The sequence below is a fragment of the Lepisosteus oculatus genome, chromosome 27, assembly GCF_040954835.1.
Source record: "Lepisosteus oculatus isolate fLepOcu1 chromosome 27, fLepOcu1.hap2, whole genome shotgun sequence".
NCBI classification, from domain to species: Eukaryota; Metazoa; Chordata; class Actinopteri; order Semionotiformes; family Lepisosteidae; genus Lepisosteus; species Lepisosteus oculatus.
In genome coordinates, this window is record NC_090722.1 from 8,042,919 (window position 1) to 8,070,461 (window position 27,543).

Sequence of the window (27,543 nt, forward strand, 5' to 3'; positions counted from 1 at the left end):
TAGGGATTAATGGTTATCTTACTTATTGATTATCCTACTCTGTAATCTGGATTTTCTAAACCCTTAACTATAAGAATAACATGGGCTGTATTTATTGGAAAATATTTTCTACCCCAGGTTGTGTGGGACACAAGGTACTATATTGTATGCTTCTCTTTTCAGGCTTCCTTGATAGTCTCTGTTCTCTGATTACACGTTTAACACAACAGCAATGTGTCAGGTTGAATCTAGCAATGTTCTGTTTCCTGTTGTTTTACACTTTTTATGTTCTTCACCTATCTCTCTGGATATTCGATGCAGCTTTTTGTACTTGTTTGTTTTCATTTTTTACTATTTATTTGAGCATGAACCTTTTATAGCTAGTCTCATATTGCTTCTCCCAGATTATTACAAGGTACTGTTCCTATCTTATGATTTTGTGTTTGTTTGTGGTGCAACATTTTAAATGTGCTGAAGGTAATTGCATTAGTAAAGTTTCCAACATTTGCATAGACACATGAATCAGTCTCTTACCTGAACTTAGGTGTAATCCTGTTCACATTTCAAAGATTCTGAGAAACAGTAATGAGATGCATCACCCAGAACAGGGGAAATACAATGTAGCTTGTATCCACGGAGATAAGATAAGATCACTTTATTAGCCATATAGTATACATACTGTATACTGTACAATTTCTATCAGAATGACAGATAATATAATTAAGGATCAAAAACACCCCGGACATGTGCTTTTCTGTCTCCATCTTTTTGAAAGAAGATTTAGGAGCATAAAAGCCTGAACTTCTAGGTTCGAAGAAATCTTCTGTCTCATAGCCATGACACATCTGAACACCACCTCTTAATCCGCCAACCTTCACTTTACACCCTACTGCTTTTGCACTGAACTCATATATGTTCACTACTTGGTTTTTACATATCGCTGCTATTTGAATGAAAGGTGAAAGTTGTTACACTTCTAACATATACTGCTACTATTGTATTCTGTACTAATCTCATGTACTGTTATTGCCACTGACTTTCAGTTTATGCATATTGCCGATACTTGTATTTTACACTGCTACTTTCTGCTTTGTTGTTGACACATATTGTTTTATGTTCTTGTCTCTAACAATCTGTGATGTCATTTATTATGTGAGGAAACGCTCATAAGCATATCATTGTACTCGGGTACAAGAAGGCTCCACGGCCGAAATGTGTTTTCTTTCTTCTTTTTTTCAGCATGGAATAAACCTATTACTTGTTCCTTTGCAGCCTATGCATGCTGACGCAGCTACCCACCTCTTTAATTATGACCTCCAAAACTCCCACTTTTCAACAACAAAACCGATATTTTGAAAGTATGTACATGTAAATAATTGTGATGCCGTATATACAGTAGTTATACAGTAGTTACTAACATACAGCTTTCAGTTTGTACATCTGTTGTACACTGTCAGATGTCTTGAATATGATCCATTGTCCTGTATCTGTTTCCAAATGTTCTTGCTCGTTATTGTTATCTATTTACATTTTCAAAGGTAAATTACATACAGTAGCTTGCAAAAATACACAGTACAGGTAAACAAAATAAAAGTAAAATAGTTTGAATGCAGCTGGATTCTATAACATCAGACAGCTGTGCGTGGCTGTAGACAGAAAATGTCTAGAAAGTGAGCCACAGCACTCCAGGTGAGATTTACAAATGCCTATTCATTACCATCTCAGGATCTCTATTCATTACCATCTCAGAGTAATGGGAAGATACTTTTGTAATGAAATGTATATGCATACATGTGTACACTGCATAAACACAGAGTACAGTATGTACTTTTTAAAATGTATATGCTAAGACAATTTCCTAGCACATGTATACGTGATGTGGTTGGGATTTAAAATAGCTTGGTTTCATTACCAAATAAGGAGGCTCTGATTAAAACTCAGCCCATTCAATGGAAAATTAGTTCCTCTTTTCTATATATAAATCATTTAACTTACAGACATGTACCAAGTGCCTTAACAGAGTACGTTGAGTAAGGAGCAGCACTTTACTTTCAATTTTCTTTTTCATCTCTAATCAGAATCACATGGTAAGCGCCTTTCAATTATTCTGCTTTTCAGAATCCACCTTTTTAAAATTTAAATTTCTTTGTTTCTTTGAGCATTCATAATAAAGCGTAATTACTCATCTCTTAGGGAACTAAATAAAACTAGTACGCTACTGTTCTTTACTTTTTTATGTACTTACCAATTTCACTTTTTATGATATTAATAAAATGTGAAATAATACATTAGTCAACAACAGAGGTTTGTGATAACACACTGCCCTCTATGGGCGATGGAGATGTCAAGACACCAGTATTGTTAAACATTGATGAGACATGTTTTTAGCTCATACCTCAGAATACTAAAACTGAATTCTCATTCCTGTTGTGCTTTGTCTTGTCTTATTTACTAGATGAGGTTAGAGTGATATATGTAATCTCCTTATGTGTCATGGAGCTTTTAACAATTATTTTATAATATGAATGTACTCCCTTCAGCCACATATTGAGGACTAGGGATCTTCAGAACTATAGAGACCAGTTGTTTGGAACACAAAAACTTTAAAATGAATTATTTATTAAAGCCTTTATCATTTTTGTATTCCTCAGTGGATGTTTGTGTTTTCACCCTTCATGCTGGCATTGTAATCTTATGATATAGAACATTTTGCGATAGGATTTCTTAGTAGACTTGTTAGTTCATAAATGAAATGTATTTATCTGATCTGTATTTGTATAAAATGCAAAGGTCTAAAGAATCCTACTATTTAAAAGAGCACCCCGTAGTATTAGAAAGAATTAAAGTATAAAATTTGGCTGTTGACATAAGGACAAATATTCTGAATTTGAAAAATCATAATAAATGTAATAAAAGTGCAAATAAAATGCATATACTGTATGTACAGACAAAACCCTAGAATACGAGTCCACATTTTATATTAAATCCACATGCATGGTAAGTAACTAAGTATAAGTCACACCATTAAATATTAAAATTAGCATTTAATAAATACTTTACTTTACAGCCATCCATTTTATATGATTTTGCCTACTTTTTTAAAAATAAGAGAACTTTTATGATTGTTTCACTGTAGCAGTATTTTCAGTATTAAAACAATCAGTTTTCTGTAATAGATGTTTTCCACATCTGAATACCTACAAGACTTTTACTAGAAAAAAATGCTTTTTAAATGAAATAATGAAATTACTAACCTCTGTTATAGTGACAAAGGTGACGAGATCTTCAGAAATTAAGTTTGACACTTTTATTCCTCTGTTACTCAAAAAAGAATTGTAGCTGAATGCTGCATGTGAACCAATCTGAATTCAAGACTGTGGTATTCCAAAGAAACAATTGGCAACCTTTAATTCCCCTGAAAGACTTTGTCAATTATAGCTTGGCACTGTAGGTTATTTGTACACATACTGTACAGTACGCAACAACCTTTCAGAACTTGGGAGGAATTCATGTCTTAAAAGATATTCACATAAACAAGACATTTCTCAGAGCACTGATAATAAATTAAAAATAGAACATCACGAAGGCTTCAGAAATAGAAAAAAGTTCACATTTATACACCTTAACACCTTTGCATTTCTTCTAATGAAGGTAGACACAATCTTCATAAAAAGAACTGAGATGCATTTGGTTTTTTTAGTAGCACTTATTACAAATGGGGTTTGTGTCACGGACGTCCAAAGGGACTAACCGTGGGGAGCAGGAGAGCAGAAAAAGACCCATATGCGTAGCGGCGAGACGGGAAAAAGGCCCGGGCTCATTAGTGCAAAGAGTTCAGGAATGCCGTATAGAAACCTATGCCCTCAGGGAGCGGACGTGGGGCGCCCTGGTGCTAGGCGGGTCTCAGGACATCCGAACGTCAATGCTGAGCAAGGACAGAGTGCAAGACCCGGAAATATATAGCCCAAGGGAAAGAGAGGGACAGGAAGGACAGCAGACCGGAAACTAGGGACAGGACAGAGAAGGAGCGCCCTCTGGCTGCAGAGGGCGTGACAGTTTGTGTGACACATTCTTTTGCTTGAAACCTCATGGTGACAGATTTTTCATTGCATTCAAAAACTTTATATTGCCCCATCATATCTGTCCTCAATAAACAGATTCTACCTTTGTAGAAAACCTTTTCAAGCCTCAGTGTTTCGCATCTTTATTTTTGCAAAAAGCCATTCCTTTTTCATCATTAAAGATGAGCCACATGATCATTCTCTTTTACTGAAATATCTGGCTTTCAGGAAGAAAGTAGGTGTCAACACCATTAAACTTACTGGAACTCCATTTTCTGTTACCATAAGAGTTGAAATTAAGTACAGGTCCTTGGATTTGCAAACTTTTTGTACAACAGGTTTTCTGATTTATACTGTAATGTATCCATTTCTGAAATATATACATGTAACACCATTTTGGTCTGTATTAAACTACATACTGTATACTGTAAATTGACTAGGAAGTACAGAAGAAGACTAATGTAATAGTTATTTAGCACCATGTAAGGGCAATTCTATTATATTCTCCCAAACACATACAAAGAATCAGGCCTAATAATATAATCAAATATTGATGGTTCCAATATTTGTTCTTCAGCACCCAGAGAGCTGGTACTGAAGATTGCACATACAGTAATACAGTAGATCTAACAAGCTTGAGGTTTTATAGCACAACTGTACAAAAAGACTGTTTTCAGACTGCTCTAATTAGTAAAAAGCTGCAATAACGAAACCTTTGATAGGCAATATTGCCATCTGTGATTAAAATGTACACTCTGCAAAATGGAAATGCTAGAATTGTATTGGATTTCTAGGGATTATTATTTGAAGGTAAAGCAAAAAATATTATCGTTTCACCAATTTATTTTCCATAAAGTCTACAGTCTGCACCGTTGAATGTACAGTATCAAGATGCCATACAGGTTAACTACAGTACCTCAAGTCATGCAAAATTAAAACTAGAACACAGTGTCTTCTAGATTAATTTATACAATAGAATCAATGAAATAGGAACAAACACCATGATAGAAGCTGATGATTTACAAACTATATAATGTGTCTTGCATAAAATGGTGTATAACATTTAGGGAGCCACATTTTTTGGCATGGAATTCTGCTGAAAGAGGGTACCGAGGTGCTATGCTTTTTGCATAAGCTCAGTCTCTTGGAATCTGGATAAAATCGATTTTCCACACGGTGGTAGGCCTTGCATTTCTAAACTGTGTGATTCTCCACTGCCTGGGCTGTGGTAGAAGCTGGAGTTGCCAATGAGAATCCTGCAGGAACTCCAGTGAATCTCAGTGGGGCTGGGACTGTACTTTTCAGAGCAAGACAGAGTTATGAAAGGCTGGAACCTATTCCCTATTAATGCATAACAGAATGGAATGTTTTCATAAACAGCTTGCTCCAACTCCTAGGCCATAAAGCAAATCAATGAAATGAGAAAGACAGGCTTAGTAGATTGTTTTCATTTGTGAACTTTGCTATGCTGTAATATTTTCTGCATTTGGTGGTTTTTCCATTGCCATGTCTTTACAGAATACTTTGAGACGGCACTGAGGTCAGAACAGATCAGAACTATGGAGAAGAAGACAAAGATGATGTTTGTCTTTTTATGTGTGCAAGGTACTATTATTGTTTTTGTTGCTGTTACATAGTAGAATGCCCTAGACTGCAGAAGCTTAAAGAAGAAAAATGTTTTAACTCTAAATCTTGGTGGACAGGTCAGGGTTTCATTATGTTTAACATAAGTTTAATCTGTGTGGATACAATGGAGTCTGTAATAACAGTTCTTAAGGAGAATGTTGGAGGATTTAAAACACTGCTTTAAATAACAACCATAAAGCACAGGCTTTATTTGTCTTTCGTGTTCTCGTTTAGGTTTTGCAATGGAGAGTTCATATTAGGCGATTGAGCACAAATGTATTTGAGGCACCAGCACAGGGCGTAAGATGTTTGATTACTGTAAAGACATCAAGAAGATGGTGCTCTCTGATTATTGTGAGGAAAGTTGAATGCAAGGCATAAATGAAATAAAAAAATATGATTCTCTTCACATTAAAAAATGTTGACTTCCTTCTCTTTCAGTAATTCATTGCCCTGCATTTGCTAATACCTGGTCGATTGAAACAGTTTCTGAAATCAAATCTCTTGTGGGATCTTGTGTGGTTTTGCCCTGTACTTTTGATTATGAAGGACATGATGTGGCTTCCTTTAAGATGAGTGGCTCTTGGCATACAGAAGCAAAAGACCCGGAGTACATCTATCACACAGATATTAAAAAGATTATACTAAGTTTTCATGGCCGGACGAAACTTGTTGGAAAAGTGGGGGAAAGAAATTGCTCTCTGGAGATTGATAAAGTTAGTGTCAAAGACAAAGGACCATATTGCTTCAGAATTGAAATAACCGGTGTAAACAGCTACTCTTTTATGCATGATTGTGTATCAATTGATCCACAAGGTAAGAGACATCACTTTTTACATATTTCTACAGTTCTCTCTTGAGCAAAAATGGTCTCTACTTGCATCGACAATAAACACATTTCTCATATTATATGCCACTATACTTAAAGTAATATGTTGTAATAGAATGTAAAAACAAAGTAAATATATCCATTTATCCAAAATAAACAATTGTCCTGACAGCGGGATATATAAGGGAATAATTGAATATTTAATAATAAGGAAATCCAAGTTTTAAATAACTTTTACTATTTTCCAGTGGTACAGCAGTACCACTCATGATTCTTACAGTAATAAGGATAAACCACCTGTCTTTGGGTGGGTACTTTGAATTTATAAAAGCAAAGTTGATTTACAGTACAAGTCTGTTTAATTATGCTTGTTGACATCACAAAATTGATCATTTGCATTATCATTAATTCTTAGTCATTACATGGTATCAAAATGACTGAATGGATTATGCAAGGTAAATACATGATATATGTCTGTTTCACTAGACAAAATTAACTATGCCCTGCTAATGAGTCCTGCTAAGAGCAACAGATGTTCATAAAGCTTGACTTTATGCATACAAAATGGAATTTGAAATCTTGGCAGTCTTTTCTTCAGTTATTGTGAAATTGCAAGCTGTAATTAATATTCACATATACTGAATAGTATTCATAGAAATGTCTTTCTCTCAAAAATACTCAATAACCCAGCAAAAGTGTTCCTTGTTTGAAAGTTACTGTATACTGTATCGTCGACAAACTGTATCGTCAATTGTATTGTTAAGCGCCTTGGGGCAACTTTGTTGTAAAAGGCGCTATATAAAAATACATTAAATTGAATTGAATATTGTGAATGGATGAGCATTAAAACTCTGTAGTTACTTGTTTTGTACTCTATATCTTCTCCTAGGCTCTCCAGAAAGTCCTCTCCTGTTTGCCCCAAAGACAGCACATGTGGGCACTACCTATAATGTCAGCTGTTCAGCCAGACACACCTGTTCTACACACCAACCCTCTCTCAAATGGACTGGTATTAGCACAGAGCACACTGTGTACAAAGACCTTGGCCAAGGCATCTGGGAAGTGCTGTCCACTGGGACATTCACACCCAAATCCACAGACAATGTAGACCTGACCTGCACTGCTGAGTTCTGGAGAGGCAAGAGTGAAACGAGCTCTGTTTCTATAACAGTTCAAAGTGAGTACCATTATTGTAGGTGTGAAATACGACTTCTTAAAAAACGTTTTTAGAACAAATGTTTTAAAGATTAAATATAAAACGCTGATTCCTTTGTGGTTTTGTGTAGATATTACCGTCCAGTATTGTACAATTGCCGATGGTTATTCAAATGTCAGACTAAAGAGATGTAAATAAGTATAATTAATAATTATCTTGATTTGATAGCCAGAGCTATCAATATACCACTTTGTCACAGGCCAGCTGTTGAAAGTGCTGTAATTAAAGCTGACCTGCAACTACAGGTCACTAAGTGTAAGGGAGTAGGAATGTAAGTTCTCACATACTGTAATTCAACTCAGTGTTTGGTATTTAAAGGGCATGGTGAGTGTTGGGGAGGGCGTTTTTTTAATTATTGTGCAGTCTGAAAAGACCTAAATTAAAGTCTCCAAAGTTGTAAATTTTGTGAGAACACATCCTACCAACTGCCCTGGTAATATCTGTCACACACTGATAAAGTACACGTTTTCACTATATTTGAATAGGAAATATTGGCAATATTTAATATGATGTGCTGCCCAATTATCTGTAGTTCCAACAATTTTCAAAGGAAAGTACCTTTGGGAAGAACAAAAACAAGGATCATTGAAACCTGACCTTTTGCATAAAGTGCATTGTCAAAGTAATGTCTGAACTTGTACAGTGAGCACAATCTTTCTTAGGTCAAGAGAAAAAAAAGAGGAACTGTTATTGTTACAGTTAGTCTAAAACAGTGACTGAAAATGAATACATCTGCAATTATTAATTTCTATATTCAGAGGCATCCTTGAACTTGAATAATACTACTTTTACTAAAATACGAATTTAATTGAATAATACAATTATTAATTAAAAATATCGTAAGAAAAACTTTATTTTTTGTTATCTTTTCCCCTACACAGCTGGTCCAGAAGCAACGAAATCTCCCACTGGTAATGGTATGTTTAACAGATTTCACTTTTTTGCCATTCTTGTGAGTAATGCTCTGTCCCATAAGCCAACAAAGCGGGCTAGTTGACTACAGAGAACGAGCCTACTCTTTCACAAAGCACAACTAGTGATGTCATCAACATCATTGCACTTCAAGTCACCTGTTGTGTGTGTCAGGCTCTTTTGTCTCTAAGCACTTACTGCACCAGTTTATTACCAATTCTTTTTTTTTTCCCCAGAGGTTGATAATGCAGGACTTGGTGATATCTGGAAAGTCAAACTTATTCCTGAAATAACAGCCGTAATTGGCTCCTGTGTGGTGATACCCTGTGGGTTTCAATTTCCTGGGGACTTGAAAGTCCATTCAATGGTGAGAAGAATTTGGAAAAATAACAAAGGAAACATCTATCACAATGACCAAACACAAGTGTTGGACAGCTTCAAGGGCCGCACAAAGCTTGTTGGAGAAGCACACAAGGACGAGAATTGCACCTTGGAGATTAATGAGGTTAAAACACACGATAAAGGACCATACTGGCTTAGAGTAGAAATACCAGAAAAGGATAACTATTCCTTCAAAGAGAAGTATGTAACAATGGCTTTGAAAGGTAAATTAATTTAAAATACTTATGACATGATCAGTATTTGGTTTTGATGCTCATATAACTACACATCACTTGTTGAATGGTGTTATCAGCAAACATCATTAGATGTTTACAGTATTAATGGGGAATTCTGAACTGAAAATAATATTATTGCAAATGTAGAGATTGGAGAAGACATGGTCAGCTCAATCATTTTAGATTAATTTGTCAAAACAGGCATGCAAAGTCCAAACCTGATTTCACAGCCCCCTAACTCACAATGTTACCATCCTGTTATCCCCACAACTCTAGCAGAGCAAAATCAAAGTTACAGTGTTTAAATAAAACATAATTATTTTTGTTCCCTGTACAGGGGTAAGCTGGTACAGCATATGACACACCATTTACAAAAGGAACACTATCCAATCAATACTCAGAGAAAAGCTATACTCGACTAAATTAGACTTACCCTCCATGTATAAACATATAAAACCTAACCTTAAATAGAAGTTGGAATTACTAGTTTTAGCCTTTTTTAATGAGAAAATGCTTGATTGCTGTAATTATGATATATATAATTAAGTTTGCTTAACTTTTAATACTGTGTATCTTTTGATCCCGAAACGCTTCACAGACTGATTCTTATCTTACAAACAGTGCCATGGGATTTTTAACTGATGAAGTAGTTAGGACCTCATTCTATTATTTCAGCTGAAAGAGAATGGTGTCCTTTATTATGATACAGGAGCATTAGTTTCAAAACTGTGGTCCAGAGGAATGAATGTCAGTTGATAGTCCATGAGCACTGGTAAACATACATCAGCGATCTGTTTCTCCTGAGAGACCTCCCATTATAGTACTGACCAGACCCAGTTTTGCTTGGCTTCTGAAATTTGAGAACATGAAGATTTTACAAACCCTGCTGTTTTTTTTTCAGGTGAACCAGAGAAACCCGTGCTGACCTACACACAATTTGCCCATGTGGGCTCTGCCTATAGTGTCACGTGTTCAGTGAGACATAGCTGTCCGACTAACCATCCCACTCTGTCCTGGGATCGGACGGATGGAGAGACCATCGTTCACTATAAAGACATTGGCCAAGGCAACTGGGAAGTGTCATCAGTCCTGACATTTACACCTTTAGCCAGTGACCACAATACACGCTTGACCTGCAGTGCTCAATTCTTTAAACTTAATAATCCACAAGAGAGCTCCATCACTCTAAATGTAAAAAGTAAGTATTAACTGCAAAACATAGAGGGCTGGCCTGTCTGGTTTGCTCTCAGTGGAAAAAAAGACCTGGTTAGACAGACTGAAAGTACCTTATTGAACCTCTGTCAATACATGTTTGTTGATTTCTTGTGAGTATTTTTTTCATCCATAACCAGTTGAATGCTTACTGTATTTGCAGTTCTAACAGATGTGATGGAAACCATTTTAACACAATAACTAATATCAATTAATATCAACTATATACTTTAATCTCATTGTATGTCATTGTACAGTATGTAAAAAAAGAACAACTGTCTTTTTGTTTGATGTTTATGAATGGGTATTTTTAGTTTTGTTGCAGGAATTGTTAATTGTAATGAATGGTTTCCACAATTAATGAAAACAGCAGATGCTGAATCTGAACAGTTTAATTTTGATAGAGATTTCTACACAACATCTGTGAAACAATGTGGAGTGAACCTTTTTTTTCTAGCAGAATTATAGATAGAAAAATTCACTTTTGTCAGATATAGATTTTATCTTCCTAATTTAGCAGATATTTTGTAATCAATGCTCACATTGGACAAAAAAAATGATGCTGATGACAGTTTTAAAGGCAGGAAAAGTGGACAGCTCTTTTTATATCTCCCAGTTCAGAGAAGCAGAGCAATGGTCAAATATGAAAAAATCCTCAACTAAAAGTTTAGTAATAATAAAGAATAATTCCTTACACTTATATAGCGCTTTTCTGGACACTCCACACAAAGTGTTTTACTGGTAATGGGAACGTCCCTCCACCACCACCAGTGGGAAGCCCCACCTAGACGTTTCACAAAATAAAAAGTAGAGTAGGACAATGAAACTTGTCAAGTTCATGACACTCACCAATGTCAAATGAACAGTAGCAGGCCTGTTATCTTAGTGGAAAAAATGTCTGTATTGTATCTGAAGCAGAAGCATAGTTACGGTAGATGTGTCCTGGTAATAAATGATATGATGTCCTGTATGGAAGAAGCACAACAGCACTGCATTAATGAAGTGATTTTTTTTCTTAGGTGAAGGAGGTGCTGTTGGCGTCCTCAGTATTGCTATCCCGGTGGCTGCGGTAGTAGTGATCGCGATCATATTAGTGGGACTCTACAAGTGGAAGATAAGTAGACTGAACACGTAAGCATGCTCTGTGCACATCCCTGTTTTGTTCAGATCATTGTGAGAGGGGTTACTGAACACAAATGAAAGTGGCATTAAGAGTAGTCTAGAACCATTCTAGACATAAAATTTGTGTGAACGTTCTGCCTGTTATTGTATTGTTTTGATACCTTTTTCAGAACTACTGTTTATGGTCTTTTATATATCATCAACCATAAAGAGCTGCATTGCATGTGTTACACGATTAAGGAGCTAAGGGGGATATATTTTTTAAATTTTCTTTCAACACATCTAATAGAAATACCAGCTGTTCTTTAATACAAAGGCACTTAGCAAAAAGACAAGTTTAAATTGAGCCCTATCTTTTGCTGATGTAATACTATTACTTGTTTAGAGAGTGGCAGCTTTGCGATGCGATTTCTTAAAGCTTCTTCCATAATTCTCGAATTTTATTCAAACTTAAACAATACTAGCATAGAACATTGCATATTGCTCATACTGTAGCTCAGTTTTAATTATGTTTCCTTGCTTCCGCCACTTATATCATTACTTAGATTTCTTGTAAGTGAGCAGTGACCTATTCATCTAAAAAATCAAGAAACAAATTTTGAGTGGGTTTTTGAAATCTCTGTACAGTGACACTGAAAAAATGTGAATGTTTCAGTTTATATTCAGTAACCCTTTAAGAACAAGAAAGCAAGACTCAGGATAAATAATGATTTTAACATCTGCCCTGTCTCTGATGAAAATGCTTATTTTACCAAAGTTTATATAATTTACATGTTTTTTTTTCCTTCAGGGAAGCAAATTAGACTCTGAAGAGAGCTACTGTATAGGCTGTTACAGGCTAAACACATGGTCTGTGCTACACTTAGATCTGGGAAGTGATTTATGCAGTAACACAAGGCAGGATGTACTGTAGGGTGCATTAGATTGTCTAAAAAATTGTATGCTGTGTTGGCAACTGGTCCCAGGTCAACTAGATATTTTACAACCAGAAGTTTTTTTCGTCTCTTAAACATGACGTGTAACACAGACTGGATATTTTCTATTTGCATGATTTACTATTGCGCTATTTAACCAAAGTGTTGCTCACCAACGTTAAGAAGGCAGTGCTCGGAAACCTAACTAATGGTGTCATTGAATAGAAGTTCAAGAGTGGAAGTTGTATTCTAATTTTTGCTTCCCTGAGCATACACGCTCACTGACTGAACACAGCTCTGCACAAATCTTTCCGGTACCCCCTCCTTTCACCCCAATATCACAATTGTCCCTGGCACATACCCCATAAATGAGAGGGGATGTGGCAGCGCTGATCTCCAACCAGCTCTGTCATTTCCTCAGCCAGGCAAGTTAAAGCTAAAGTACTAAGCACACTCTTTCATTATATTCATCAGCTGGTTATTAGAATTTGACCGAACTGAATTCCCACTTATTAGATTCTACAGGAAAGTGAGTGTTTATGTTTGAATTCAGACAGAGAGATAAGGTTGTGTGATGAATGAACTGAACAGTATTTGTAGGGGTGGTTCACTGTTACAGTATATATGATATCTTCCAATGTAGTTCAGGTGGGTAACTGCGTCAGCATGTGTAGGCTGCAAAAGAACAAGTAATAAGAGTTCTTACACCTGAAGAAGGCTCCACAGCCGAAACGCTGTGTTTTCTTTCTTCTCTTTTCAGCAGGGAATAAACCTATTACTTATATCTTCCAATGTGTCTTTCTGACTACAGAAGTAAAAATTAGTTTGTTCTGCTAATAAGGCCTTCACACAGTGAACCATCCAAATAGCTCTGCGCAATTCATTGCTAATTTATCTTGGGTAGGTTGACCTTTTATTAGGCTACTGTGCATCTGCTTTTTGGGAGCCAATACAGCAACACATACGATTACTGACAAATACAAACTAAGTATTACAGTATTAATTCATTTAAAAAGAAACCTCACATTAATCTCAATCTTAATTTTACTTGAATGAAAACCTTCTAATTTGCTTCCCTAACATTACTAACTAAAATTTTAGAAGATATGTCTATTTTTGGAATCACTTCTATTTTAACGTAATAAAAATACATTTTACTTTTGTTCATATACCATTATATAAAATTTACAATATATCTAGTGTGACCTGTAACCCTTACTTAACCGCTCAGTTTCTATTAATTGCTATAATTGATTAGTTGTTTGTAAATATGTTGGGGGGTTTCCAAACTACTTTTGTAAAGGTGTATATTGTTTTGCTAATGTTTTGAAGAAGAGATAGTGCTGTTATGCTACAATGTTCAGCCAGTAGTTTTCAAATCTTTATCATATATTTGAATTGTAAAATATACTAATCATATCTTATGCATTCTACAACTAATAAATTATTTTAAGGCACCCTCCTCTTTGTGTCACTTTCATTTGTGTATCAGAATTGTTTAACACAATTCAGAAACGTTTTCCTCAACCAAAGCAATTCATACATCTTCATTCCTATTTAAAAAAGATCTTCAGTTCGTCAGACTGTCCTGATATAGTGAGAAAATCTCAAAGCTAGCAAGCTACAAAGGTTCTTAAAAGAGCTGCACAGTAGAATGACCTTCCAAGGTAAATTGGTAATGCGCAGAGATGTCATTGTAGAAGTGTAAGCAGTCAGCTATGAAAAATGCAAGCCTGTATATTTGGATTTGCAGGGCACTAGTATTGACTGATCTTCAGTAGAACATCTCCCGAAACTCTCAAAATCATTTATTTACAGGATTGCATGTGGTAAAAGCCAGATCTTCAAACTGTGACCTCCACCACTGTCTTTCTCAAACATGACTTGTAGCTGTAGCTCGCAAATTACCTGTCTCCACAGGCTAAGTTGCTTAAGAAATTCAAAAACTTTGAGGTACAAACACTGAGTTTAGCAAAACTCAATGATTCATCTTGAACCAGAGAAGACAGCAAGACACTCATAACGGAAGTAAATTTAATACCTTAAAGAGGGCAAGACATTGTTCGAGTGTCACCCATTCTTCTGAGTGTATTTAGTCATATTACAGTATGTGCGTTTCAAGACCTCCACTGAACATAAATGGGATTTCTCATTTTCCTTCTCATGTGACTGAACTGGCCCCGCAGAAGTTCAGGGAATCTTGGTGGCCAACAGTCTTGGAAAAATCAAAGGCAAGTACAGAGCGTGAAGGGAAATGCACTGACACCAGTGGGCTGTGAAGGGTTCTGTTCATGCTCACATCTACAGTACATAATCACATATCTTCACAGAAAGGTTAATAATTTATTAAGTCTAATACATACCACTTGTAAATGTAAGCCACGGGCAGGGAGAGAATAGTTTTGCAAGATGCTGTCTTTATTGACAAGGTTTTTCAAAGCTTAAAAAACTTTTTTTCACAAATTAGCAACAGTAGTTTAATCTGTAGGGTGTAATTTCTGACATGTACTTTCAGTAAACATATGGGTTCAATCCCAGGTAGGGGCAAGTGATGTAGCTTGCTCTGATTCCTTCCAGACGGCTTCCAGGTCTACTCAGCCTGCTTTCTTAATGAGTACTGGGGGTTAATCCTTTCGAGGGCAGTAGGCCAGTGGAAGTGTGATGCTGCCACATCACCTGGTCAAGAAAAACAGTGGCCCTTGCCCCCCATTCCCCATGGGCCTTGATGGCCTGAAAAGGGATCTACCTACAGGCACCTAATTAATGGAAATAATCCTCTTTAGTCATAAAACTCCAAAATCTTTTGAAGCAGTACATATGTTCATTTAGATTTTTTAAGTTGCTTTAGTTTTTAGATTTCTGTTGACTTTCAGAAAATATTCTTTAATTGTGTTTCATATAAATTTCAAATGAAAGCCACATCACCCAGTCACAACTGAGCATGAAATATATTGTTCTGTGGAGCTATGAAAGTTCAAGTTGTTCAAATCACAGTCCTCTACAACCTAAATTGCATGCTAACTATGCATTTTGAAAGATATCGACATAATATTTCCTGAAATTCTATTTATCCATTCTAATTCCTGCTTCTTCAGGACCCAACAGACAAGTCAAGGTTGTGACTCATGGGGATTGAATCGGAGGTAAGGATCATTATCACTATCTACATCAACAACAACAGATGCAGTGAATATAAATCTCCTGACAGGAAGGCCTGAGACATTTCTTTAGCAGTGGCACCTACAGTATACATTCTGGCAAGTTCCAGTGTGTCTGCATTCCAAAGATCTTGGCCTGTGAAGATGACGTCATCACTGATTCTCTCCCCTACACAAGAGATCATGGCAATATTCTTACCAAGAGATCTTAGGAGGGTGTGTGGGGCCAAGTAGCTAATCCACTACAGAAATGTATGTGTAATGCTAAAGAGTAGTGCAGGCTGAGCTCTATGGTCCAGACATGGCTTGTTCAAGTCTAAGCCCTATCATTAGGTGGTCCTGACTGCGATTCCCTCAAGAGATCTTTTGGTATCTCATCTCATCCAAAAGACGGCGCCCACTACAGTATAGTGTCCCCACCACTATACTGGGGCATTAAGACCCAGACAGACTGCAGGGTGGACACCCCCCACTGGTCCCACTAACACCACTTCCAGCAGGAACCATAGTCTCTCATCCAGGTACTGACAATGGTACAGGCTCAATGCTGCTTAGCTTCAGTGGGTGGCTAGATGAGAGCTGCAGGGTGATATGGTTGCTGGCTTCTGACAAGGAGGCGTTAAATTCCAATTCAGCCTTACTCAATCTACTACCTAAAAATTTCCCCCTTTATTCAACAGGTTAAGCAATTTCTTCTTCTTTCTACCTGCTATTTAGTGGGCCTGCTGAAGCAGAAGTCTCCAAATGGAGATATACAGTAAATGAGCAATATTGTATACAGTATGTTGTAAATGCTGTTGTGACAGGCAGTAATGGTTACACTATTAGAAAAAAGTTCAGTAGAAGGGGTAAGGATAAAATGTTACATTTATTTCTCTGTTGGTTTTAGGACCCAACAAACAGACAGCTGTGGTGCAAGGGGATTGGATCAAGGGTGAGGTTTTGTACTGTTGTTGCAACTTAATACTGACTGACCATTGAATGTACAGTATTAATGATAGGCAGCTCTATTAAGTACCATTGATTAGTACCATTGTACCATTAAGTATTCCCTGCTTTATCCATACTGAGGTGTAAATGAGCATCATATTGTATGTGCAGTTGTGTCAGGACTGTAAGGTTTGTGATATAATGAATACATTTTGCAGAATTGGTAAGGATAATAAATTAATATTTACTTTTCTGTTGATTTTAGGAGCCAACAAAAAGACAGTAATGTTTCATGGGGACCGGACCATGGGTGAGTTTTTGTAATATTTTAGCAACTTCATACTCAAGGCCCATCGAATATACAGTATGAATGATAGGCAGCTCTGTAAAATCCCATCAGATATATCCTGCTTTGTGATTTTCAAGAAGTTAGTCTGGTAGATTACCTATAATTCTAGTCTTTATAACAAAAAACAATTACATGATTTACACAATGAATCATAGGTGTTTTGGGGACATGTCATAATGGCTACAAATGAAATGAAGTAATTGGGACCACTAAGCTCATTTGTTTTTTAGCAGCTAAATGATTGAAGGATCCCATTTGTTCATTCTTAAAAGAACTAATGGTACTATTTAATTATATGGCTTGGTAACTTGTTCCAGACATCTATTATACTTTATGGAAAAACGTGCCTTCTATTTTTCTTCGGTTTTAAATGCACTTCCTCTTAGATTCCATTAGTGTCCCAGTGTGGTTTCTGTTTCACTATTGATTCTGAAGTTCATTGTCAGTGTGTATTTCAAAATGTTGAAAACTCGGATCAGATCCTCTTGCAGTCTTCTGCATTTAAGACTAAAATTCCACCTGGTCACATCTCTGGGCTAATTCCAGAGCAAATCAAGGTTTCTTCAGGTAGCAGGTAGAAAGGCTTCACAAATGAAGCCCACATAAAACCCCACATCAGCAAGCGAAGAACATACAAACCCCAAACAAAAAGGTATCCCAGCCCAGAACTGAATAGTGACAGCTTTCAGACCACTGTATCACATTCTTTTCTGTGACTATGTTGCACATTGACTATGCATTTCTGTAAATTTGTCTTTACGTGGTGTTAACCCGCACTTTCCTTTCAGGATTTGTGGGTCTGATACAAGCTGTGGTGCAGGCGGTGAGGATAATGGGTAAGGTTCATATGCTATTGTTAGCTGATGCATACTGTACTGTATGTTGACCTCCTTAGTGAGAGGCAGCTGTGAGATAAACTGTTGCCTTATCTGTTGTGTCTCCCTGCCTGAACACTGAAGCCAATTTTACTCTTCAAGACCAACAGACTTTCCATGAACCAGGGAATGAGCAGCGTTACGCGCCCCGATAGTCTAGGGGTATATGGAGTGCAACATTAAGGGAATTCCAGGCATGCAGGGAGAAATCTTTGGTGTGGAAAAAAGATAGTTGTAACGAATTTGGATAGGTAAACAGAAGTGAAATATGTACAATTTGAATAGGTGACTGGTATGGGGGTAAAGAAATATGTGTGGTGCCAAAGGAACGAAAATAACAAACAAAATGGAGCTGGCTAATTAAGTGAGGGGAAGCTGACCTAACTACAAAACAAAATATGAAACACCCGGTCTTCGGCGTCTTCTAACACCCTAGCTAACCTTCACTGACTACCCAAAACCATACAAGACAAAAGGCACTCACCCGTCCTAAACTAGTGTTACTAATACAAAGACAAACTACGTGCGCACCATGTTACCTGACAACCTTAACTAACCCTTTACACAAAAGTTCACACAAATACACAAGTGAGCTATGAATACAAATAAGAGAAAACGAGTGTAGACACTAGGAATAGGGTACAAAAGAGCACAGAGGTTGATATAACACTTTTGGGCAAGGTAATGGTGAAATAAGGGATAATACAAACGAACTAAAGTACAAGGAGGAGACAAACACAAACCAACAAAGCCGAAGCTATACGGAAACACACACATGAAGCGAAACGAACGAAAACGAAGAGAGACGAAGCCGAAGCCAAAGCCCTACGTTCTGGTTAAATACCCAAGAAGTTGAGTTCTGATTGGTCGAGAAGCTGATTATGAATGACGTAATACGGCAAGGTGGATGAATTAATGAACCAATGGGGAGAGAGAACAACCAAAGTCAGGAAGTGTGGAACATAGAAACAACAACAACAAAAAAAACATAGAAACAAAACACACATGGACCACACAGGTACGTAACAAGCAGGCATTTAGTTCACTTACAGAGCAATCAACTATCCCATAGTGATAAATGATAATTTTATTGGAATGATAATAGTACAGCTCGACAAAGAAAAAGACAGACTGATTACAGTTCCAATTTTGAGGAAATAATTCTTATTGGTTTATGTTACTTGTTATAATTACAAAACAGGAAAGGGTTTCCACATACTTACTGAAATATTTAGGAATTTGATCAAATCCAAATCGTATACTGTTATACAGTATATTTCATAAAGTACAGTATATGTAGGGGTGAAGCTCAATGTCTGCATTAACAAATCTTTCATTTTTTTGTTTAATTTCATTATAGAAAACAAAAGCCTATTAAAAGTAAACTTGAACTGGAACTTAGATCACAGATGGGGAATGTGTATGAAAGTCTGTGGTAAGTATATTTGAGTAGGTTAAAACTCCTTTTCCCTCTCTTTTCACTGTGTGGACGGTGCAGAACAATGGTTAGGTCTCTAGCATTTGGATGTGAGAGCAATCCTATCTTATAATATACGATGTCTTGAGAATTTTCTGTTCTGTTATCATCACAAAACCAAAAATAAGTTTAGCTTTGTGAGCCACGACAAGGTATTGTGAATAGTTCAACATAACTTTGAATTGCACTGGTGAGTTTAGCACCTTATTAGAATGTTTCTACTGTACATTATAGATTTGCAGCTACAGATAAGGGTGCTTTATGAAGAACATTCCATATATTTTGTAATGAGATGGGAATACAAAATTCTATCTTGAAGACACAAATACTATAAAGGGCAAAGAGGAAATCTACTGTTATCCCAGAAAAAAAGTCCCCAGGACCTTTGTTGAAAGTAGATGGGGAAACATATTTCAGTATTGAAATGAATGCATTACTAGCAAGATGATAACACGGGTAGGAATAATAATTTCCTCAAATATAAACAACAATCCCTTAATTAAAATGAAATTAAATTAAAGTCTGGTCTCTTTAGTGCTCAAATTACCTGGGCAATTATTTCTGGACTGTGAAGGTGAAAAGTTGAAATCGTTTTTATACTAAAAATATAAATCCAGCTGCATGCAGATAATAATCAGTGACTTCTGGTGTGGAACTATTGAGTACGTTTTTCTGTTTGTACATGCATGCTTAGGGTTTTACCACAGAAAGATCACATCTGCATGGTTCCGTCAACAAAGGTCAGGACACTGTAACACTATGATTGATACAAAATTGTTTAAAGTACAGTAAACAGCAGTCTGCATAGTTTTATGTCCAATTTAAAAATAGGAAAAAAATGCCGAAACGTTGTGTTTTCTTTCTTCTTTTTTTTTTCCAGCATGGAATAAACATATTACTTGTTCCTTTTAAAAATATATACATTTGTATTTATACAATGAAATATATGATTGTTACTGGTTCATACCTGTTACGCCTGCCTATAGGTTATATAGACAGTAATAATCACACCAGTTTTTTTGTGTCAATTTTGGCTTTACAATACATTCTAAAATTCATTTAAAAAGTACGAAATAGATCAAGTGTACATAAATAATTTGCTTAACTTCATTAGGAAATCCCACAAGGGTGGATATAGGGTTGAAAACTGGGTCTTAAAATAAGAAAAACCCTTTATTCTTAGAAAAGTCTGAACTCAGGCTTAACACATGCAGAAAGTTTTTATCTCATTGGAACAGATGCGCGGTCATGCTCGAATGTTTCATAGAAACCAGCAACAGTTCACTGCTGCAGCACTTAATTTCACCACATTTGTAAACACAATTGTAAAGTGTTTGCTCTGTGCTGAGTTTTATCTGAAAAAACACAACAGCCCAAACAGCGACTTGAACCCTACATCTGATGCTCTACTGCCTGCATGACCTCCCAGTCTTCCTAGCACACTAATGCCCTATACACATGGCGTTACAAACACAAAAGAAGACAGGGAGGGGAGGAAATGAAGAAGACAACTGTTTGAATCCTCTCCTATATTGCATCTTCAAGACCCAGTATCATTCACAATATGCCACATTTCAGCTTCCTGCAGCTGTTATTTTCATGGTGTTGAATGGAAACTGATAGTCGTAAATAAATCAAGTACTGTACACATACTGTACAAACTGTCACGATTATAGTCCCCCCTCCTTAAGGGTGCTCCAGCCCTTTCACTTTAGACTTCATTCTGTGTACCTGATCCCTATGCCCAGCCCACCTTAAAAGCCAGGCGCTGACGCTCATCCTGGCTCTGCATCTGGTTTCCGCACCGTGCGAGTCCGGGACCTGGAAGCGCCTGGTCCCGTTAAGGTTTTAACTCCTGTTCCTGTTCTTAATTCCGTGTTTGGGATGGATCAGCTGGCTATGGACTTCCTCTTGTGTTTTTGAATACCCTCTTTGAATTACTCTTTTGGATTGTTTTCCTCGGCAACACCTTCCCCGTGCACCAGCGCACTTTGGACACGCCCCCCCTGTTTTCAGCCCCGTATTCCTGCATGACGTTTCCCCAGTGTTTCCCCACTCCGTCGGATTGTGTTGTCCGCATAGGGTCCGGAAAGAACTGTTCGTTACACAAACATACAGTGTGGTAGGAGTTACAAGCAGGCGTGTGACACTTTCTGACCATATGATGTGCAGTATTTAGATAGATAATAGATAGATAATACTTTATTAATCCCGTAGGGAAATTGATTTATCATGTTTTATAACGTTTGCAAATGACAGAAGGCCATTTGACCCATCTAGCCTGTTTGCGCGTAGCTAAGTGACCCAAGCATCTCATCCAGAGATTGTTTTGAACGAACCAGCAGTATGGACTACTACTACTAATAATAATAACTTAATTTCAGGTGCAGTTTTTAATAGCATGTACAGTAATTGGCTAACAAAGTTTTTATGAAAATGTAGTCTTCTTAATAGAATGGGAGCTGCAGAAGTCATATATTCATGATTAAAATCCAGCTAATACGATCTTTAGCAATGTACAGTAAATTTGCTTTACAATGCTGAATAAAATATGTAATGTTTCTTAACAACCTCCCATTAGCAGTTTATACAGCATATGTGGAATTAAGTATAATCATCTCTTTACTGTACAGTATAGAGCTTCTACTTATAAATAATTCATGAATACCTTGTTTCTCTAAAGTTAGTAATTTACTAATTAACACAAAGTGTTTTTTATATTACTTATTAATTATGGAAAACACTTTTATATAATATACCGCATATTTTTTCTGTTTGAAGACTGCTTCCAGTTTGGAAGAAAAAAAAATGCCTTCAACGAAAATTCCAAATGTAGATCAAACACTTCATCAACTGCTTTCCTGACATGTGGGCTAAGCAGCATGCATTCGATATTTTGACCTACTTCTTGTGATCGCTTAATCTTTTAGCGGTTTTGTGTCATTTTTGGTTCATAGTTTCATCTGCATAACGATTCCTATTATTCCTGTCCAGATTGTCACAGACTGATGTGAGGTGTTGTGAGCTGAAGAAGACCCACTGGAACACATATACAGCTCATTCTTCAGCAGCCAGCAAAGCATGTCCCTACTGGACACGTTTAGCCCAGTAGGAGGCTGTGTTTAGTCCAAATTGACTGGAATGCACTGGGACCTGACACGGTCTTTCAAACTCACGTATTTTTCTAATCATAATTTTACAACGCTTAACATATTTGTTAACTAATAGTGGCTCTATTTCAGCTTTTTAATTACACTGAGATTTCATATATTAAAAGGCTTTCAAAATAAAGTGGTAAACTGTTTGACTGTTTGATTAGCTAATTTTTATTATGCCTTTTGCAGATACATTTTTTATCATTTAAATGTAAGGCTGTTTTACATGGGATATTTTCCCACAAACACCACAACAGGGAAAACATATTTAAACAACAAATGTATGAGTTTTGCAGTCTAATAACAATTAATATATTTAACAGTGAATAAAGTATTTCAAACAATCAACATGTCATTGTGTGCAATTTTATATGCAGTGTATAATTTCCATGCTGTATAACATTTATTTTACAAATGTCTAGGTAAAATCCAAATTAAAGTACCAGGCTGTGTGTGTCTGATTCCTTCTGCAGTTTCATTGGGGTACAAATGCCTTTTGTTGTTAAGTATTGCTGTATGATGGTTTAAATTAGATGCCATATTGTGATAACTCATGCCATTATACTGCAGGCTGTTGCACTCTCTCTGGATTCCACCTGTATTTTGTTTAAATGAACTAATAAGCTAATTTGTTTCTTGCCATTTGTGGGAAACCAGTATGCATATGTGATTTCTACAGTAGATCCCTATTCTAAGTTCATATGATGAAAGTAGATTTCTGTGCCAGTTATAACCATTTTGTTACTTCTGCTCAAAATCAACCACCAGGAAATCAATTTGTTACTATGGGATTAGAGTGTAATGGCAATATGCTAGTAAGACACTGAAGGATCTTTCTGATAAAAAGTGGTCCTCACTTAAAGCAGAATGTACATTAAATGCACATAGAGATAGTGTCATGAGACTACCTTTGCAGACTGAACAGATGCTTGCATTTTTGCACATGAAAATACTTCAGTGGTTTCTGGGTATTACAGCAAAAGATTTTGGTGTTAAATTTTTTGTTGCTCAATTTCCTGTGGCTTGCAGCTGAAAATTTTCTGAAGGTGTCTCTGTTCTCTTTTCCTCCTTCTGGGTGGTTTCCATCAAGGCTGCTGTAGAGAAAATTCTTTCTTCCTAGTGTTTAATCTCAACAAGGGCCCAGCTGTAGCTGAGATCACAGACTCTTCACCCACGCCACTCAGTCATTGACTTCTGCTTCTGCGCTCGACGACCTGATCTTGAACTTGGAGAAGGCCGCCAACTCCTACCATGCCTTTCCAGTTCTGCCTGTGACTGTGGGTACAGTTCTGAGACATTTCGGGCACTTCTTTTCCCTGGAACAACCACTGGGTCCTAAAGACACCTGGGACTCCCTCTATGTTTTGAGAAATGTTTAATTTCTGTCCAGGTGAAATAATTCGTCTTCTTTCCCTGATGTAAACAGGAGTTGGGAGAAAGCAAGGCAGGCCAGATGTTTTCTCCAGGGGTACAACAACCCTCTTTCTGCCTGCTCATTGGACTCCATTCCTTAAGCTCTGGTACTCCCTTCAAGGATCTGAGCAAGGAATTGCTTACTCCTCCTCTCATTAGTGTTCTGTTAGGGCCAGGCTTCTTCTCCTTAGAGAACCCCTCCCTACATCGCCTGATCCAGGACACAGTCGCTCCACCTTCTGTCAGCACTGGTCCTGCAATCGCTTACCTATCAACAACCAAAAAGTTCTGTCATACAGTATGTAACTTTTCTTATTTTTTATAAGCTGTAGAATGGCAAACAAAAATGTTGCTCGACATCGTTTTTAAAGTGTGTTGCATGAAACCAGTCTGTGTTTGTATTTTCCTTTTTAAACTATAAAACCACATGTGGTACATTTTAAACCCTAGTCTCCAGCACTTCCACTCATTTAAAAGTTACCACTTCCCCTTCACTAATCTAACAGAGTTATTGTAGTCTTGTTTACCACCTCATGACGTATGAATTGCTAATTTTAATAAAATTTCAGATTGGAAGGAAAATTATAATAAAAAAGCAACATTTGGTAAGGACAACAGAGGGTCTGGTCAAATAAAGAATTGGTCTAAATATAACTCTCTAGTTCTGTTGCATTAATAGTATACAACATTGTTATCACTCTATTAATCTGTTTTCTGCTTGACAGTTTCAAATCATTTTCGTGGTTCAGTCACAATAAAATAAAAAATAAAAGTAATTTCCTGGTAGTTCTTTTGATCTTTCTGTCATCTTATACCTTCCATCACTGAAACCACACTGTTTCACAAATATACTGCTGCAAAAAGATTTCAGCTGTCCACTGTTTCCATTGTGGGTTTATGCTAAATACGTCTATGAAAAAGACATTTGATTAAACTGATATTTCAACCACATTCAAGCTCAATCTGCAATGCCTATACGTTTCTTAAATTTAACAAATTCATCAATTGCAACAATGCTTTAGCTGTCTGAATATGCATAGTTATTAAATTAAGATAGATAACAGCAAAATACAGTGCAGAACATACCAAATACTGCAGGTATACAGTACTTGTGATTCTCTTTGAGTTTCAAGTGCTATAAAACTGTCAAAGATATTGTATTGACAGACATATAGTAAAATAAAGGGTCAAAGAATTTCAAATAATTCATAATTTTAATTACTTAAGCATGGTTCTGCTATGATTGTTTTAACTTATTTTATGTTTTTAATCTTATGTTTAACACAATTTTAAGACTTGCAGCAGGGTTGAATTTGAATGCTGACTGCACTCCACTTTATGGTGTTCTGCAAAGAGTCTTAGTAGAACTGTGGATTCACAAAGCAAACTTTAAAATGAGAACTGCAAATTCTGCATTCAGTGCTTCTTTTTTTCCTATAAATTGTCTGTAGGAAAGGTCAAATTTAACATTGACATATTTAATGTCAACATACGGAGTTTATAACACACATCTGTGAGGAATGTTAGATCTTAATCTAGCAAACATCCACTTGCCTACGTATATATAAACCCAAGACTTTCCTTTGCGTGTCTCTCTCTCACTCTTCCTGCCACCCCACATAGACTCTTGCAACAGCTCCCTAGCTCATTCCTATTCCTTGCAATACTGAGAGGGGTTGGGCAGTCCAAGTACACAGACAGGCTGTCACATACTTTGAGTCATCCCAAATACTTCCTACACATTTAATAGCTCTATTGCATTCATTTGGATCTGACTGAATCACTGAAATTTACATTTATTAATATGAGCAACCAACTATCAAAACAGACTGATCTAACACAATATTCCAAGAACATTATCAGAATTAGACGAGTTGTTCAGAAACCGGAAGATCTCATCAGATAATAAAGCTATCTTGGTTCACACATGGGGGTGTTGTTCACTGTGCTGAACAGGCATAGCTTTGTGCATTACAAATTACAAAATGAACACTATATTGAATCCAGTTTAGTGGTTTCGACTGTATATCTGTTTGTCTTGCAAAAATTACTTAATTAATGTAGATAATTTTGAGTTTATATATATAATATTATCTTTCAACTGGTGGTCTAACTATACAGACATATTGTGATGCAGACATGAAGTATTATATTAATAAAGCAGTACTCTACACTAATATTCAGTAATTCTTACTTGTTATTACATCTAGTTTTTAATTAATTGGGTATTGAAAACTAGCTTTAGTATATCACAGCACGTTTTGCATTTAGTCACTTATTTTGTGAAACTTAATTGATTAAATTGTGCTGTGTTGGATAAAGGAACTAAATGAAGTGTGATATTATTGATCACACTTCATTTAGCTCCTTTATCCAACACAGAATACTATAAATGTTAATAACTTATAATGCTCTACATGATGCTTTTAACTTTGCTTTTGCTTTTGACCCTAATCATTGGTCTAATTTTATAGAAGGACTCAGCTCATATTAGATAAGCCATGATTTAGATAAGACATGGCTAGCATTGACAGAATGACAACTGATCAAGTGTATACTGTATAAAGTGCATGTTGATCTCTTGAGAGTAATGAAGTGTATCAGATAATCAATGTACCTGAATAATAAGCAGATAAGGATAGCATTTGATGCAGATTATAGGTTCTGTAAATAATGTATTGTTATAAAATCCAATAAAATCTAATATCCCTAAGTACTTGGGTACTGTAGTATAACACTTTGCTAGTTAATCCATTAATAAAATCATATGTTATTCCCACATGATTAGCATTTGGAAAAACATGCTTACATAGAGATTTTGTTTTGTTTTAGGCTGATTTCTAACATGTGTTAAGTGAACTAGTCTTCTACCTTAAAATACATGACACTACTATCTACCTTTTCTGTAACTACCCTTGAAAAGCTGTTCAGAGGTCTGACGTTTGCGATACCTGGAGGATGTCCTTGCTGGCTTGTTCTTTACAGAGTATTTGTGACTGAAAGTTATTTCCTTCTTCAGAAGATCAACCTGGGATATTGCATGCATCCTGAGACGCTCAGATGAAATTAAACCTGTTTTATTCCCTTCTTTCCTTATTACATTGAGTTGACTTTATTATTGTGGATGGGAGGGGTTTTGTATACGCACATCTGTAATATATATTTTTTTTCTGGCAAGGGGCTCAGTTTGTGCTAGTATTTTGCACTGCCTCCTGTTCATCCAAACTGAGATTTACATTGGATTTGTCTTCCTCCACATCCTGGATTCAGCACTTCTTTCAACCTTGTGGTTCTAAGGTAACCTTCTCACTGTAATTACTTAAAATATCGAATTGTTATTTCAAAATTAACTAACACCTTGTAATAGAAATATATTTTTTCTTTTCAACAAAGGATGGTGGAGACACAGACTGTTTAGTCTTATATTTTAGAGTTGTAAAATACAAACCCCTCCTTTAACTTAAGGATCCTGAGGTGCTCTTCTTTCTTTGTTTAATGTGCATAGATTTTCCTGTTTATCTTTTTTGAACCCTTTGCTTAGAAATAATTTTAACCTAATTCAGTTCCTATTATTGTAACTAAGCCTTCGAATAAGGCAAATTTGTCATATGTTAGGATTGTGTGCATAAATGTAGTGAGAGATACAGCATACAGTATACTGCCAAGACTAAATCAATCTGGGTTTCTAGTCACTTATT

At 36.4% G+C, this 27,543-nt stretch overlaps 1 protein-coding gene across 2 annotated transcripts; it reads left to right on the top strand.

Annotated features, from left to right (window-relative positions):
* The first annotated feature begins 1,979 nt into the window (after window positions 1-1,979).
* LOC107080064 (myelin-associated glycoprotein-like) lies at window positions 1,980-22,874 on the top strand. Of its 2 annotated transcripts, XM_015368677.2 has the most exons (15): window positions 1,980-2,066; window positions 5,559-5,645; window positions 6,108-6,482; window positions 7,385-7,672; window positions 8,593-8,628; window positions 8,860-9,228; window positions 10,142-10,438; window positions 11,472-11,583; window positions 14,675-14,719; window positions 15,584-15,631; window positions 16,536-16,580; window positions 16,842-16,886; window positions 17,714-17,761; window positions 19,161-19,235; window positions 22,272-22,874. In XM_015368677.2, coding segments are annotated over exons 2-15 (1,830 nt in total). In that variant the 5' UTR covers window positions 1,980-2,066; window positions 5,559-5,599; the 3' UTR covers window positions 22,273-22,874. The 2 variants fall into 2 exon arrangements, with proteins under 2 accessions (XP_015224163.2, XP_015224164.2); XM_015368678.2 differs by lacking the exons at window positions 14,675-14,719; window positions 15,584-15,631; window positions 16,536-16,580; ... (2 more) ...; window positions 19,161-19,235; window positions 22,272-22,874 and adding an exon at window positions 12,365-13,950.
* Window positions 22,875-27,543: the final 4,669 nt, after the last annotated feature.

What these genes read in the sequence shown, in the direction of transcription:
- LOC107080064 (XM_015368677.2), top strand. Translation starts at nt 5,600, where the DNA reads ATGGAGAAGAAGACAAAGATGATGTTTGTCTTTTTATGTGTGCAAG. An exon ending in AAGATAAGTAGACTGAACAC is followed by an intron (nt 11,584 to 14,674) that starts GTAAGCATGCTC and finishes CTGGCCCCGCAG; the next exon opens with AAGTTCAGGGAATCTTGGTG. An exon ending in CAGTCTTGGAAAAATCAAAG is followed by an intron (nt 14,720 to 15,583) that starts GCAAGTACAGAG and finishes CTGCTTCTTCAG; the next exon opens with GACCCAACAGACAAGTCAAG.